The sequence below is a fragment of the Thunnus albacares genome, chromosome 11 (assembly GCF_914725855.1).
Source record: "Thunnus albacares chromosome 11, fThuAlb1.1, whole genome shotgun sequence".
Lineage (NCBI taxonomy): Eukaryota > Metazoa > Chordata > Actinopteri > Scombriformes > Scombridae > Thunnus > Thunnus albacares.
Genome location: NC_058116.1, coordinates 27762900 through 27779948, shown reverse-complemented (window position 1 = coordinate 27779948; position 17049 = coordinate 27762900). Strand labels below are relative to the sequence as shown.

The 17049-nt window shown below is 39.7% G+C and overlaps 1 protein-coding gene across 17 annotated transcripts in view; it reads left to right on the top strand.

Annotated features, from left to right (window-relative positions):
- lrrfip1a (leucine rich repeat (in FLII) interacting protein 1a) overlaps positions 1-17049 on the top strand; it is a 54927-nt gene that overhangs the window by 26970 nt on the left and 10908 nt on the right. For 3 of the 17 annotated variants that reach the window (XM_044364830.1, XM_044364824.1, XM_044364814.1), the window contains exons 3-21: positions 2198-2215; positions 2401-2472; positions 3520-3561; positions 4465-4515; positions 4752-4781; positions 6549-6614; positions 6706-6747; positions 6899-6955; positions 7843-7902; positions 8717-8827; positions 9033-9077; positions 9390-9452; positions 9922-9996; positions 12599-12727; positions 13279-13305; positions 13415-13540; positions 14408-14479; positions 15173-15343; positions 16791-16883. In XM_044364830.1, the coding sequence (XP_044220765.1) occupies positions 2198-2215; positions 2401-2472; positions 3520-3561; positions 4465-4515; positions 4752-4781; positions 6549-6614; positions 6706-6747; positions 6899-6955; positions 7843-7902; positions 8717-8827; positions 9033-9077; positions 9390-9452; positions 9922-9996; positions 12599-12727; positions 13279-13305; positions 13415-13540; positions 14408-14479; positions 15173-15343; positions 16791-16883 (1350 nt within the window). The remainder of the gene's footprint in view (positions 1-2197; positions 2216-2400; positions 2473-3519; positions 3562-4464; positions 4516-4751; positions 4782-6548; positions 6615-6705; positions 6748-6898; positions 6956-7842; positions 7903-8716; positions 8828-9032; positions 9078-9389; positions 9453-9921; positions 9997-12598; positions 12728-13278; positions 13306-13414; positions 13541-14407; positions 14480-15172; positions 15344-16790; positions 16884-17049) is intronic. The other 14 variants (XM_044364831.1, XM_044364825.1, XM_044364821.1 and 11 more) reach the window with 11 other exon arrangements.

Sequence of the window (17049 nt, the reverse complement as noted above, 5' to 3'; positions counted from 1 at the left end):
ACATGTAAAGAGAGATAAGTAAGTGGATCTCTCCAGTCCAGTTATGTCTGTTCTGCGCTATGCATCGATAAGTTCTGCACCACAGTGTGCTCTAGTAGATTCTCACAGTTGTCTATAAAAGTGGAAAAGGTCATATTTTGTAGCTGTAGATGTCAAAGGTCAAAACCGAGAGTGTTGGAGCTCATGTAGAACAGTTGGATGAGAATATTCAAGGTGTTGTTGTTGGTCAATTTGGTTACTATCAAGGTCTTTTTCCGTCAGAGCAAGACGGATATTTAATGCAGGAATAATGTGAAATTGGTGCCTTACTTTATTACTATTCTTGCGACACAAGTATGTCTGCACTGATAACAGTCGTCCTGTAGTGGAATGAGTTCTCTCGCACCCCCAACATTAATAGTATGAGATCTTTATAAATAAATCTGACCTCTGCAACTCAGCGCGACCGTCTTGGAATTGGAGGACGACTGTGTTTTTATGACTCTGCCGCAGTAAGAGGTCATCAATGTGTGGACATGACCTTTCATTTCAACTGAGCCTATAAATTCATAGCGAGGGTAACTCCATCGATTATCCAGGAGTTGCTGAAGTCGTGCGTCGGACAAAGAGGTCAGCTGCAAATCAATGTCTGAAACCCAGAATTACAAAGCAGCCAATCCATTTATTGGGCAAGCATACAAGGGAGACAGTGGTAGTAAATCTGGATTAAAGTGCTGGACCGATGGGATGGAATGTGCAACAGTAAGGGTGGTGTGGTGTTTTTTAAAGTGTGTGTGTGTTTGACAAGCTCAGAGAGGCAGCAGAGCAACTTAACAGCAAGTGTGTCGGTCTCACTAGCAGAAGGAACTGCTGTGAAATACAGTTCAATACACAACACAACACAACATGGGCTAGCACCTGGTTACCTTTCCCATCTCATTCTGCCACATTCACCAGCACACCTTAGATGTTCTTCTGGTTCCACTCACTTATCTCTTCCCAGAATGGTTTCAGAGCATTTTCTCAGTGGTCCACCCATTAATATTAGAACAGGTCCTTCTCTGGAAACCTTTAAAGCTATCTCAAGTTAATCAAAGGGTGTAACTTATTGTAACCACCTGGCTGGTCCAACACCTGTTTGTTTTTAACCTTCTCTTGGCAGCCAATTGGTTTTATCTATCAATTGTATTGTTTGTTAGGTGTGTGGCTGTTTTCACTGTTTTTTGTAAAGTGCATTGACACACTGTTATAATGTCAGATGTTTATGTTTAACATGGTCAAAGTTCAAAAGTATGAGGTGAACTTATGAGCCGACTTCAAGTCAAAACTCAGGGTTTCAGCCCGCTCTGTTACCTCTAAGGTTGTTCCAAAGGTTGTTCATGTTGTCCACTCTCATATTAAGATCAAATTCAGGCTAAAACATGTATGAATGTATTTGAGAAGTTTATACTTTGAGTAAAAAAAAGCAAGAAAAAGAAGTGAAATCCAACTACTGTTGTTTGTTTATGTAGCCTCCTGAGAGGCCAGAAGCTTCCAGAAGCTAATGAATCAGAACAGACTGGGCTCACTGGGAGGATGGAACAGCCTGTTTGAGACAAAGGCTGCACAAAGAGCCAGTATAAGATAAATAAGGAGTTTTTAACTGTAAATCAAGCAAATATATTCCAGTAGAGCCCCAGAATATAAATATAGACCTGGAAATCTGCATGTTACACATCCTCTTTAGATAAATCTTGACTCTGCAAAAAAAAAAAAAAAACATGATTTGGTGGCTGATCTTGTCTCGTTGGCTGAGACTATTGTTTGTCACAAGACTCGGTACTACTGCAGTCATGTGTAGATAAGCAAAGTGAAAGTGACTCTGTGGCTCTGGCACTGACAGCCACCTTAAAGAACCATGGGAAAATGCCTGGAAGCCCAGTTTCATAGGTCTTGAGAAAAGTTCCAGTGAACTCCCAGTTTTCTTGGGTCAGTTACTGATGTAGAGCAGGAGTTCTTCACATTCCTGAGCTCCTCATTAGCAGAAAACTGCCTCAGTATGTTTTCTCTGCATGCTGTCTGCTTTAATCTATCACTTACTGAAGCTGATTCAACCTTCTTTTTTTTAAAAAAGCTTTAATTTCATATCTGCCCTTCAACTCATTTTTTTCTTTCCTGTTTTCATGTCTGATCTCTTCCCGTCTTTCTCCTCTACCCCCCCGTCGGTGTTGGTGTGTAGATCTTTCAGGTGCAGAAGGTAGGCCTCCTGTTCCTCATTTCCACCTCGGTCATTATTTGATTTAAGCACAATTATGTAGTTATCCTAGGCGTGTGCTGCAAATTGTGCCCAAGAAAACACTGGAAATCTGTTACCTGTGTTTCTGTTTTCTGAACTGTTTTGTTTTTTTTTCTTGCCCCTCATCATTTCCCGTCTCTTCTTAGAAATATTACGGCTTGGACACCAAATTAGACGACCGATCGGACAGCAAATGGGGAGATATTGAGCAATGGATGGTACAGTTTCTGTGCTGTGATGACCACACTTAAAATCCGTCTCCCCGTGTACTAAATACAATGCATGCGCTGTTTTTTCTCTGTCCGTATCGACAGATTTAAGCTTGTATTTCTGTTTGCGGGAGGCTTTCACAGTGTGCCGAGTGTGCTTTTGAATTCCAGATAAATCCTGTTAAGCCTTTTTAGAAAATGACGGATTATGATGAATCAAAGCTTGACCATTAATGATAATCCACTTATTCAAAGGAGCAGGGTGCCCGTCTGGCTTTGAATCAGCATGACCATCTGCCCCATTAGTGTTAACACAGCATGGGATTTACTGTGTTGAATTTCTCACTTTAGTTACTTAGTATGAATTGCCCTCCGATCATGTGAGAGGCTCAAACACAGCGATGAGGATTCTTGGTTTGTGTGACTAACCGTTGTGTTGTTTGACTAAAATAACTCACCAAGATTTTAAGCTACAATTTGAGGTGACAACAAGTAAAACAAGCAGCAGTAAGTGTTAGCATGTGTTGAAGCTAACTGAGTTTGTGCAACATGTGTCTCGGTGGATTACTGGTTCGCTCTGATGGTTTTATGAACATGCATGGTTGATTCCGTGAACAAGTGTCCTTCAGCATCAAGCCTTGGGAAAAAGAACAAGATTTGTCAGTTCTGCTGTAGAAATTGTACAGATGTATTCAAATGAACCAAAAAGCTCAAACTCTTCCTCACGTGGTGTCCAGTCATGTTTTCATTCCACCAAATATTAGATTTCACGTGTTAATATGAAAATGTTTGACTGTCTTGGCCAAAGTAACACAATATATCCCCAACATCATGATCCCAAAATGAAATTAAATCAGACAAATTTACAGCTAGTTTGAAAGCACTCTCTGTTGGCTGGAATGAAAACCTCCTCTTGGACTGTTCACCACTGGATCACTGGGAAGTACCTCAAACTACGGTTACCTTTGTCATCCATCTGTCTCCTTGATCTTTGACATTTCTCCTCCTTCATCTTCCATCTTCACTCCTTCCCTTCCCTTTCCTTCCCTCATCCAGGAGGACAGTGAGAGATACTCACGCCCTTCACGGACACACACGGTTTGTATCCCTCCCTCTTGTTTCCATCTCCTCATGCCTTTCCTTCTGTTATCTTGTCCTCCACCCATTTTTTGAAAGTGATATATGGAAAACGTCAATCCTGGAAGACCACAGGGAGTAACTCGGTATGCGGCGTCAGCTTCAGGTTTTAGATTTAGCAAATTCTCATATTGTGGTCAGCTGAAGGGAGGCCTTTATTTGGAACAGAGAGGGTTTTATCTGTATATTTTATCACATTTTTAGTAAGACATCTCATTCTTTTCTGAGCTGAACTCCCATTTTAATTTGTTGTTGATGCCTTTGACTGTTGATGCAAACTCAAAACTTTACTGGTTGTCTTGATAAATTGGGGATAATGTTCATTTCCACATCACTAATCGCATCCCAACAACAGTAGTCAAGTAATTTAATGTGAAACTGTAATAATGTGACTCTGTTGTTGTGCTGATAGTATCAATGCTGTGGAAATGTACTGAATTTACCATGTACAGGTATAGATTATATTACCTGTATAGGTCATTTCAGCCTCTGTTTTCAGCTGGTTTTAATTAGGGACCAGTCTAATCCATCCAGGATACCAGACAACTACCAGCTTTTATCTGAGAAAATCATAATAATTTAGGGATGAGATGTTTTTTAAAATTTTATTTCACTGTTGTTTTTACACAGGAGAATTTCTCTAAATGTGTATTTCTTTTGTTTGTTTCAAGTACAAGTAGTACAAGTCTTAAACAAATATCTTTAGAAAGAAACAATGTTATTGGAACCATGTGTCTCTCTTTGCAGCAGGATACTTCCTGCTTCGTCCTGATCTGCTGTCCGGTGTCATTGTTGACATAAATCATCCATCGTGAGTGTTCTCAATCCTAACCATCCATTTCAATCTCTCGCTCTCTCACACAGTTCTCAGACGATGATGAGCGGATGTCAGTGGGAAGCCGGGGCAGTGTCAGGGTCAGTATCAAACAGCTCTTCCATTTAAAAAAAATCCAAAAAAAAAACATCTCTCCTTTTAAGCCTCTTTTTTCCTGTCTTAAATTGCTTTTTGATTCACAAAGATGAACCTTGTCGTCTTAAACCTTTTGGTTACGTGTGGAAGCAGCGTGTCTGACCTTGGCTTGACTTCAGAAGGTGTTGTCAGCCACCAGTGGGCGGCGCTTCGTTGATATTGTTGTGTTTTTTTTGCACAGTCGGATTATGATGCGGTCTATGGTGGAGGGGTAAGGCTTGATATTGTTGAAACACACAGTGGAAGTGTGTTTAATCCATCTGTGTGTGAAGATTTGTCGTGTGAATGTTGTTGTTTGACTAAATGCTGGCTCGGAGCATGAAGTAAATCATTCTTATCCCTGTAAACAGATTAGATATTGTTTTATTCAAAGCATGCTGTTTGTCCAATGATTGTATTAAATGGATTTTTATAATCTGTCATCTGTAAGATGGAAAAGGAGCTTTTATTCTCCTTGTGAACTTAGGGGAACATTTATGATACATTCATTGACTTGATTGAATTGTTGTTTTACTGTATGAAAGAAACAATTCATGAGTCAAAGGCCTCTTTCCACTGTGAGATGTTTGGGGTTGATGAAAGTTGACAATCGTGAGAGAAATGTGAAATCTGTCAGAAATGTATGACCGCTGCTACGACCCCACGTCTACAAACAAACCCATCTAATAAAGTTTAAAGGATAAGGCTACATTTTTCTTATTATCAACAAATCTCATCTTTGGATCCAAACCAACAATGGATTAATCTACTTAAAAGTGTCATGTGTGTATCCAAATCTTGATATATCTTCTTCTTCTGTGCTGCAAACATCTATTGTTGTCTAAAAACCATTAAAAACACATCAATGAGCCACACCAGGGGTGAGTATGGGGACACAGTGACTTCTGCCTTACATAGAACTACTCTCTAGAGACTGAAAACACGATCACTGTTATTAGTCTTTGGAGCCGTTTCTAAACAAACTAATGTGACCGTAATCTTCAGGGTGAAGGAACATGTCAGTCAGTGCAGTGACGTGGCTCACTGATGTGTTTTTGATAGTTTTTGGACGACACCAGAGGTCTACAGCACAGAGGAATACGATATATCGTTGGATACACACACAGTACTTATGAGTAGATCAGTCGATTTGTTGGTTTGGCTCTGCACATGAGATTCGATAAGAAAATGGCCTTATCCTTTAATACATCCATGGCACACAAGAACCAAAACAATTGAGGTGACAAGAAAAATACTTCATTTGCATCATAAGAGCTGATGAGAGTTATAATTCACCACACAGTCATCGCACAATCTGACACAGATTTTATTGTGATTTTTATTACAGCCGTCTTGAACAACGCGACACACAGTAAACGTCAATCATTGTCGACAATCATCGTCCTCACACGGTCTAAAGGGGCCTTTTAACGCTGAGTAAGCTCGAGGTGATTCAGGAAAGCGATCGTGTTTGGTCATGTAGTGCTGCTGTTGTGAAGGAAGGAACATTGACGTCTTTGGAGTCTTTTTTAGATTTGATTGCTACAAAAAGAACACAGTGTATTATAGAGATACGTATCTGGCTCCAACCAAAACACAGCCTGCTCTATTTTAGACCCTCTTACGTCTCTAAATGTTAACTGCTATTTCTTCTGAGCTTTTGTGATTTGTGGAAAAAATTTCGACATACTTTCCGTCCTGATATCTGGCTCAGTCGATCAATTGGCTGCATCATTTAGTTTTCTCTTGTTAAACGCATGTGAAGAAGTCGTGGTCTTTTGTGTGCTGCTTTTTTTTTTACCACTGTTTACACTGTGCATGTTTGTGTTGTGTGTTGCCTGGGTTTTTCTTGATTGATATCTTACTTTTTACAACTATGTAAACTATAAAAAAAAAAAACTGTCAATTAGGCATTCTTGATTTGGAACGATAAGATTTATCCAGATACTGTGTCATATGCCTTTTTTGTATTGTTCTCCCTCTTTCTCTCACTCAAAAGGGCTCCTCTTCACACTCGCATAGGAAGTCAAAGAAAAAGAAGAAACATAAGCACAAAGACAGAGATGTATGTAAAAGCTCCAAAACTACGAGCGCACAAACGGCCGTCACAGACATGGCGTTGTTAAGTGTTTCTCACTGGTTTTCTTTATTCGCAGAGGAACGGCTACGACGATGAGTACAGTGTAATATCCAGCAGGGTTAGTAGCTGAATGAACGAGTGAAGTTTTTGTTAACTGCATGATATCACCTGGTGATGGAAGGATGCATAGAAGCTGCATCTGGTCGCTCATCACTCTCCACTCTCTCTCTCTCTCTCTCTCTCTCTCTCTCTCTCTCTCCTGCTGTCAGAGCTCAAGACTCAGTGATGAAAGCAGAGTGTCTCGCTCATCCAGAGTTGACCTGACGGTGCGTCACATGTCGGCAGCTTCCTCCATAACATCGTTAGTTATGAATAGTTTTGGTTTTAGTTTTGGAATGATGAACAGGATAACAGGATGCAACTGCTCTGAGATGACGTCAAACTGTTCCGTTGACACTTTTATTTATTTTTTTGTAAGCAGAGATAATGTAAATGAGTTAAACTGCAGTATGTGTGAAGACAGAGAACTATGTGAAATTTCTTCTGGGATTTTTGATGGGTTGTGTGAGTGCTGCCAGGTTGACACAGGATATCACTTTTTTTCTAGTCTACTTGAGGTAAAACGAGAAGAATTGGCAACTTCAAATGACAAAAAGTACCCCTGGTTAAAATATAATACATAAATATATAAATGTAGAGCTGAAAAGATTAATCAATTTTTTGATTGCCAACTATTTTGACCATCAGTTAATCATTTTGAGTCATTTTTTTTAAGAAAGAATGCTGAAACCTTCCTGTTCCAGCTTCTTAAATGTGAATATTTTCTGGTTTCTTTACTCCTCTATGACAGTAAACTGAATATCTTTGGGTCCTGGACTGTTGGTCGGGATCAGAATAGACATTTCAGGTTGCATCTTGACTAATCAGTGTGACATATTAATGGACAATGAAAAATAATCGTTAGTTGCAGCATATTTTTATTTAAAACTGCTGCGGTTTCAGAGGACTTGTTGCTAATATTACACGGTTCTTTGCTTTCATCTCGTTATTTCTGCTTCTGACACAAAGGTTTCACAACCGTTAGCTATAAATCAATAGAACAGCATGTGATAATGAGACAGAGCTGTGTGCTGATGGATGTGTCGAAGATGGCGTTGAGTTTTTTCGGGGGTGTCGGTGTTTGATGTTGTCACCGTTACTTCCCGATTCTCAGAGCTCCAGACTGAGTGATGACAGCCGGGTGTCTCGCGCCTCCAGATTAGACCTGCAGCCGGTGGGTTTGGCACTGCACTGCACCGCACTGCAAACTGTGTTTCCTCACAACACTAACGTAGGCTGTAGTGAACACTTGAGTTGAATTCTCAACTGTTAACAATATGTGGAAGTTTTGGTTGGTTTGAGTGATTAGTAGAAAAAGGCGTTTTAGTGCATAAACATTTTCTAACCAAGCCGTCAAATACACTTAAGAATATGTGCATGTAGTTTGTTTTTGCTGTATTGAATGTCTAGAAAAATCCAAGTAATGTTATTTCACAGTGCAGCCACCCAAGTACTACTGTATGACGCATGTTTCAGTGGAATTAAGGGTGATGAACATCCAGTTCCAGTTTTTTCTATCGATCAGTTCAGGCATGTTGTTTAACACGCTAATATAATAACTAGATGTTCTTCTGCGTATTAAAAACAAGCTACACCTAAATTTACCTTTATATATTTGGCAGATGCTTTTGTCCAAAGCGACATACAAATGAGGTACAATATAAGCTACAGTAGATAAAGGTGAAGCCTTTGAGAATAAATGCCTTGACATTCAGTTCCACATCCACCTGACACAAGTACAACAAGGCTCGCAGCTGCTTGAAGTAACATTTACTGTGTGTGCTTAGCAGAAATGAATAGATAGTTTGAGAAAGTATACTGTAGATTGTTGATTTGTGTTTGTACTTTTGTGATTTGCTGCACAGTTTTACAGCATGAATGCATCACTAACAGGTAGGAGTTACATTTTCGGTGAGGATTCTGGTAACTTAAAAAAACTTTGTTTCCTCATTCTCAACTTCCTTCCTCTCTCGGCTTGTTAAACTCAGCTCCCTCCTCCCCTCTCCTCCTTTCAGGCCTCTTATGCTTCCTCTGACTTGTACAGCCTCAATGGTCTGTCATCCTCCAGAAACCCAGGTTCAACTTTCAATGGTTACCAGGTCTGTATACAGACAAATGTTACAGACAAGACACATATAAACACTTGTGCTGCTCCTCTATAGCTGTTACCCGACCTTTGTCCTCTATGGAGAAGAGAAAGAAGAATTTCTCTTTGTCTTTGTCATGTGTTGTTGTGGTTTTCCAACCTGCTTCCTTTTCTCTTGCAAACATCAATCTGACTTCACACTTCATCATGTGTTACAGTTCTACAGGTCACTCAGTCAGATGAGCCAGCAGCTCTATCGTAGGGTTGGTTCATTTCATTCCCACTGATCTTTAACCCACAATAACTTCCACTCAGTGTTTACCGACACCTATAATTATCATTTATTCACACCAGTGATCTTATGAGCACCTAATACAGAGCAGTGTTTGCCTCAAGAACAAAGTGTTTCATCGCTTTTTAAACTCACAGAGCACCTGACTATACATCTCAGTTTTGAAGTGAACCTCACACTCAGGCACTGAAGGCAGGGGCGTCATAAAATCTGCATCAAAGAAATGTCATTGTGCTGAAACTTGAGTTCACTGCTTATACTGTGCGACGTGTCACATGTGCAGAGCTCCTTGTATGAAGACAGTCTCTGCAGCGGGTCACGGCGAGTCGTCGGCTCCAGCTCCCATGTAAGACTTTCTTGGAATCGTGGTTTTTTTGGTTTGGACACATCTAGTTTTCAGTTCCTGGATCGTAATCTGTGTGGACTGATAATACTAACAGTTCCTGAAAAGGAGGGTGCATATAAATTCAGTCTGAACATAAATCTGCTCTGAATGTGTGAAGTTGGAGTTTGTTTTTACATAAATAAGATCTTCCCTGGATTTGTGAGTGAGTAGCGTGACGGTTTCTTGCATCTGCATGGGAGATGTTTTTAAGTTTGTTGTCTTCTAATCCAAGTTTAAAACAAATGTCTGAGTTGTTGAAAGGATGTTGGACTCTAGATGTTGTTATGCACTAAACTGATTCCAAATGGTGGCTTCAGTCATCACCAGCATGAGTTTTTCCCTACTTGTGCTATCAGTGTGAGTGTGTGCATGCTGGTATGCGTTTGACTCCACCTGGAGACAGAAACATGACGGTGTGTTTTCTCTACAGCCTTTAGAGTACTCTAGTTACCGCTCCAGCTCCAGAGCCTCCAGCAGGGCCAGTTCAGCCCGTGCCAGCCCAGTGGTGAGCCCCTCCCTCCCTCCTCCAGACAGCCTGCTTACTAACTCTGGAGTTTATAATGCATTAGCCCAGTGGTTCCCAACTCGTGGGTTGCAGTCCAAAAGTGGACTGCGGGTTCATTCTCAGCGGGTCACAAGCATTTGGGTCATCTTCGTCAAAAAACAACTTTGAGATACAGCTACTTCCCATTTTTATTTTGAAGTGGGATTTTCCCGCTTTACAGTACAAGTAACCTATCAATGCTGGCTTTGTGGGTCATGTGACCTGCTCCTTGCACGTCTGTTGATGTTAGCAGAAGAAGAAGCTTACTGATCAACAGGCTGAGCAAAACTGACACCGAATATATTCAGCAAAACATTTTATGCAGTGAACACCTGGTTTGCTCTTTGTATTAGTGCCTTTAATGTTTGTTTTAATGTTCGTTTTGGACCCTAATTGCACTTCCTGTCAGTGCTTCATATTTTATTGATCTTTAAGCCTCAGTTGTACTTCATTATCTTTATTTTCATTGTGTGAATTAAAAATGAAGTTCAGTGGTTAGCATTGTACTCCTCACAGGTGCTGGGCGTTAGGTTGGTCGATGTTTGGACCGTGACCTGATGTCTGAGGGAAAATCTGGCCCTGAGCCTAGACTGGTTGGGAACCACTGCATTAGCCCAGTTGTTGTTGTTTTTGTGCAATGCAGAACTGTGCAACCATCACGCACTCTCTCGCTCTGCAACAGCTGTTTATGGGTCATCCTGTGTCAAATCAGATAAGGTTGATGCAGCACCGTCTCAGATGTTGTTCACACCTTGTCTATATCATGAAAGAGTCCCAAAACCACGGCCTGTAAAATATTTGTTTTCATATTTTTTCAGCCCTTGATATTATTTCATTTTTATAGCTTCAAAAACACCTTATCTAGGAAGCTGTTTGGGCTTTAATATCTTGAAAAATGTAAACCTGAAATGGACGTTTTTCTGCCAAAGGTAAAATATCAAATCTATGTCTATTTTTGCATGAAGGGAACATGGAAGGACACTGGTATTTTGTACACTAAAGAACCATGTATTAAGCTATTTCCACATACATTTTCATGTTCCTACTAGCTACCCCACATACTATTTTGGTCCTATGAAAATGAGCCACACCTTGTTTTATCATAATATCATCATGTCCATTAGTGGTAGAGACCTCAGGCATGGGCACAAAATGAATAAAAGAATGTATTTGAAGAAAAAAATAATGATTGATACCATATGAGTGCAAAAAATGGGTTTATAGTACCCTCAATATCATTCTCGTTTAGGAATTCTGCACTTTTTTTTCCAAATCTAGGGCCTTATAGAAAATCAACAGGCATGCAGTATAAACTTTTAATGGTTCAGTCATATTTAGAACATGTTTATCTTCCACCCTACAAAGTTTGGTGAGGCTAGGAATAATACTTTTCAAGATATTAATGCCCAAACATGGCTCCCAGATGAGGCGTTTTTGAGAGTGTAAAAAAATATAAAAACATTGGAATTGACCAAAAATATTTTAAATGCCTTAGTTTTGGGACACAAACATTATACAGACAAACTTTAAACAAAATGTGAGACGGTGTTGCAACCACTTCCCTGGACTCTGTCTGATATGACACAGAATGACCTTTATGAAACAGCGATTGACTTCAGAGGAATAACTACATAAATAGACTGTGTTCAATCTGGGTGTTACAGTGACTCACTGTTGGCGCGGTTTGCAGATTTTGGGAACATGAAAACATTATTTGTTCGGTCTGAAAAATAGCATGTTAAAAACATATTGTAATGTTAGTGAGCCATAAATAGAAGCTCAGTCCACCAATGAACTCCCTGCGAATCAGTCGGGTTGAGAAAATCACATTAATGCCTGAAAGGTAAGTGTGAAAGTGTGAATCCAGTTCACTGAGTTTTCAAGGAGCTGATCAGAGCCATCTGTCACCAGCCTGCATCACCTCAGAGACGACTTCAGTTGTGACTTGTTAGTCACATAAACACCTTTTGGATTTAAATGCAAATTGAAAAGGAAGTTTATGAAGCAGTGTGCAGACATCAGAATAAATCTTGCAGTAAATCTTGTATCTTATATCAATAATGTTGCTGTGATGTCTCTAATTGATAAGGAATCACCATGAATCAGAATTCTGATGAATCCTCCACTCCACTATATTCCTGTTTATGGACAACATCATGAAAATTAATCTATCAGATGCATTAATTCCGGATTTGCTGCTGGTTCAACACTGTTAATTCATACATGCGTATTATAAAGTTGTTTTTCTTTCTCTCTCTATGTGGGAAAATGCTAAATATAGGTTTGAACATGTGCTTGTGTTTCTGCTGGTGTGGCAGCTCATGAATGCAATAAAACTGGGAAGTTAATCTGCATTAAGAAACATAAAGAAGCAAAGAGATGATTTAAACCTTCATCAGTCATTTTAGTCCATCAGAGCACCAATTATGCACTAATTACTACTTTCTACTGTCTGAACTTCTTCTTCTAACTGGCTGATGTTGTCGTACTCCTGTGTGACTGGCTGCTTCTTCTTCTTCTTCTTCTTCTGTTGTTCTGTTTCGCCCCCTGGTGGCCAATGTAGGACAACTGCAGCTCTGTTGCCAGTTTTTTGAGGAGCGCTGCCAGCAGCAGCTGCCTCCCCAGGGACCTGGACGATGTTACTATTCCTGACTTTTCTGATGTGAGTCGGTTTGCACCCGCAGGCCGTGATGTGAGTTCCTGCTTAGTTGCTTTTTTTTTTTTGCCACCTGGTCCTTCGTTTCATGCACTTCACCCCGCAAGGATGGATTATTGTAGACCGGTTTGCGTCAGAGGTTAATTTGTGTGTTGACTGTGGAGACTTCCAGCTTGTCTTGTGACAGGATGTTTTTTTTTATGTGTGTGAAAGGGAATAAAACTTGTTTGAAGTGTTGTTTTGACACATAACCTGCTGTTGAATGGACCCGTCTGGTTCTACTCATATTGATTTCTGAAGTTTTGCTGGCTGTGAACTAATTATTTGCATGGTGTTGCATATTTAAATAAACTTGTGCCGTTTCTTAACTTGGTGATGATCACTCTTGAATGCTCGGAGATATTGTTTCTCCTGCTGCTGTTTTGTTCGGAGGTGTTAAGGTAAATCTTCTTATCAGCGCTGAGCTGCCTGCACTGAGGATTTCGGTACTTCCTTCCTTCCTCCAGACACACACTGCCTCGTCTTGGCTCTGTGGCAACAACATCAGCCTGTGGTTGCTCTGACTGTTTTTTTATTTGTCTCAACAGGTGGAAGACAGAGATTATCTTGAGAAGGTGAGCATTAAGAATAATGAAGAAGGGATTTTATAACATTTTGGAAGTTTTTTTTGTACTTTTTATTGCATTAATTGCTAAAGAGTGATTTTCTCTCATTTCTCCTCAGGGGTCTCGAGCAGCTTCAGCCTTAACAGCAGCGACACTCACCTCTTTAGGTGGGACTTCCTCGCGGAGAGGAAGTGGGGAGACGGCTTTAACTGTAGATGCTGAGACCTCCTTACGAGAAATCAAGGTAATGTTAAAAAGATGGAGCTTCGTAAAGACAGAGAGGATGTTTCCAGATGGATTATGGTTTTATTGTGACGCCCACACAGGAAGATTTTGATAAGATTATTATGAAAACAAGAGTTTAAAAAGACAGTCAGTCAAAAACAGGAATTTTAAGCTCAGTAGCACCAGTAATATTAAAAGAATGTCAAACTTCTGTGTATCATTGTTTCCACAATGAATCAAACATGTCAGCTCTGATTCATCAAGTCAAGCACTCGCTTTTCAGAAGAGAACTTCTGACTAAAATGTTTCTGATATCAATTTTAATACGTCTTATATTCTTATTTCTTATAGTTTCATCACTATTTATTTCAGTAAGTTACATTGATGGGTTCATGTACGACATAAAAGTTGAGGCTTTTTATCTTTTTCAATTTAAAATGTTCAAGACCAGATAAATTATTTTGTTCCATCCAAAGATGGATAAACAATATTGATCATGAGCTTATTATTGACCTGAAATGATGATTATTATTATTCACGTGGCCCCTTTTTCACAACAGAGAAGTTTTCATCTGTAAAACAAAACAGTCCTACATCAGAGCAGCAGCTGTAGTGATCAGAGGATGAGGTCATTTCTCTAACTAGTTTCTTCATTTAGACCACACGGGGCACAAATCTCACTTTCAAGGAATAAATGCAACTGATTCATTTCCTTCTGTTAAAACTTTTCTTGGGTGAAGTTCTTTGCTTTCCTCTCGTTTGTTTTCTTTCTGCAAACACGTCTCTGTTGCTCCTCTCATTGTCCTGTCGCCGATATTTCTGCTTCACCTTTCCCGACGCTGTCACGCTGCGCTCCTCTGCTCACCGCTGCCGCACTGTTCACCAGGAGATTCATGAACTGAAGGATCAGATTCAAGATGTGGAAACCAAGTACACACAGAACCTAAAAGAAGCCAAGGTATAAGCCTGAGAACCTTACAGACTCAACCCTACTCCAGACTGTTTGCTAATGGGTTTGTTGCCCCCTAACTTACACTGGTTATTGTTGACCAATGTATCTCACAAAAGGTCAAACATGCACATTATTAACCAACTCACTGTTATTTTACCCAAACAATGCTTCATCCACTACAGACCAATAAACAACTCACAATTCAATAACTCTAAAAGGTTTAGAATTGAAACTGGAATTGGAAAGTGAAACAGTCCCAACTATAAAAAAAAAACTTTCCTCTCATTATCTTTTGGAGTAATACTCATACTTCAGGCCCAGCACACAAATATTTAGATGCACTGACAGCAGTATGAGGAAGATGTTTTCTAATTTGTGCATGAACTGGCAAACTGACAATCCAACTAGCAATGTTGCATCTGCATGTTGCTGTCTTTCTTCATTTTTGTGTGTGTGTGTATTGGCCTTTACTCAACTTTCTACTTACCAGCATTTACAGTTGTGATTTACAGATAACTATACAGGTTTGACTTCTAAATACTTTCTTACGTTGTGTGGACTTTCTACTTGCTTCATCTATCTCGTAATCCAAACATGTATTTGATAGAGGGAAGTATGACTCTTCTGTTTTGAGTGCATGTCGTATCTGAGCGTGCATCTGTTTATATTGTTTATATTCTGTATGTGTCATGACATCAGGGTGCATTAGCTGAAGTGGAGGAGAAGTATCGTAAGGCCATGGTGTCCAATGCACAGCTGGACAATGAGAAAAACAACCTGATGTACCAGGTGGACACACTCAAGGACTCGCTCATGGAGCTGGAGGAACTGCTGTCTGAGTCGCGTCGAGGATATGATGAGAAAGTCAAGGTACAGTGTGCGATGATACTCTTTAAAACTGGACAGAGAGACAGAAAGAAATGATAGGAGCCATCAATATATCAATCTGAAGGTATTGCTCTGTTAAGAAATGTAGATTATGTTGTGGCTTATAAGGTCACACTTTTCCTTGTTTAATGCCGCTGTCGTCTGTTCAAAGCACACTGGAAGTGACACATTTCACAGCATATTTCTAACATCAAAATCAATCATAAGTCCATTAGTATTGTTCTTTGCTTGTTTTGAAGTGATTGATTCACATAAGCTGGCTTCCACAACAACTCGGCCATCTTCATATAATAATAATAATATTTGTTTATGGAGCACAAAACCCACGTTACAAAGTGCTTCACAAAAGGCAGAAAATTTATATCAACAAATTATGAAATCATGAGTATTAATGATAAAACAGATAAACCAAATCCTGTGATGCTAAGTAAGATAAAAGAAAATTTACAAAATGTTTACAGTGAACATCACTGCTCTGCAGAGGCCTACACACGTCTGGATCTTCTGCTCTCCATAAAACCATTAGAAGAATAACAAACATGCAGAGATTTGATACTTGTTTGAGCACAAAGTCCTGCCTTTTATCTATAGTTACTTTATTATTACATTGTAAGCAGATGTGAGTAGAATGAAAAACAGATTCAATAAAGCTTCTACGTCCCAAATTCAAAGGATAATGTGACTTTAGTCATACATGGATTACAAACGTTGCATTGTAGAAACAAGCTCTTCAATGCATCAACAAGGACGAGGTTTCAAAACACTTTTCTTCAAGCAGCTATAATCTTTATTTATTATTATAACAATGTATGAAATGACAATGTGTAACGTGTTAGGCGGCTTGTAGTGATTAACTTACAGAGAATTATCAGCAGCTCTCTAGCTCTCAGCTTTACGGAGCTTTATAGCAAGTTTCAGCTCATTGTTTAGATGTCTGGCACCAACTTTACTGTTTCGGTTCACTGTCAGAGCTCTCAAAGCTTGGTTTTGGGCCGCAGCAAGCAGCTGTTTTCAGAGAAAAAGCTCTAAAAACCCACTGTACACTACCTGCCCAGCACCAAATGGCAAACTAGCTGGTGATCGTAGTGGAGCATTCAGCAGCTAAAGAGCCAGACATTTCCCTCAGGAGTTGGTAACAGAGCTAATAGAGAGTGAATATTGGACTAACATTCACCAGCTGGATGTTACTCCTTAACTGCTAGATGCAGAAATAAGCAACTGTTTGCTAACAAGTTCTACATATCAACTTAAAAGTTGAAGATATGTCAGTGTTGCGTTCACAACTTGATTGAATAACATTCTCACAATGACAACTGTTGGATCAGACAGGACCGGGTGAAGATGTTTTTGGGTGGGCTGTCATGAGATTAACATTCAAGATGAAAACAAACTGTTGATCAGTTATTAAACTTTCTCTTGTTCCCTACAGGAATACGAGCGAGAGAAACACGCCCACACTGTGCTTCAGTTCCAGTTCAATGAAATGAAAGAGACGCTAAAACAAAGTGAAGAGCTGCTAAATGTGAGTATATTTCCCACGGTGTGAATGTGTGTCACTACGAGACAAACAAAGCCTCACCTGACTTAGTTATTTATATAAAAAACAAACCTCAAGCTCCTCGGGAACGCTGCATGTCGGGCACATTTCACAACTTTCTTTTCACACACAGTAAATACTCACACTGCTT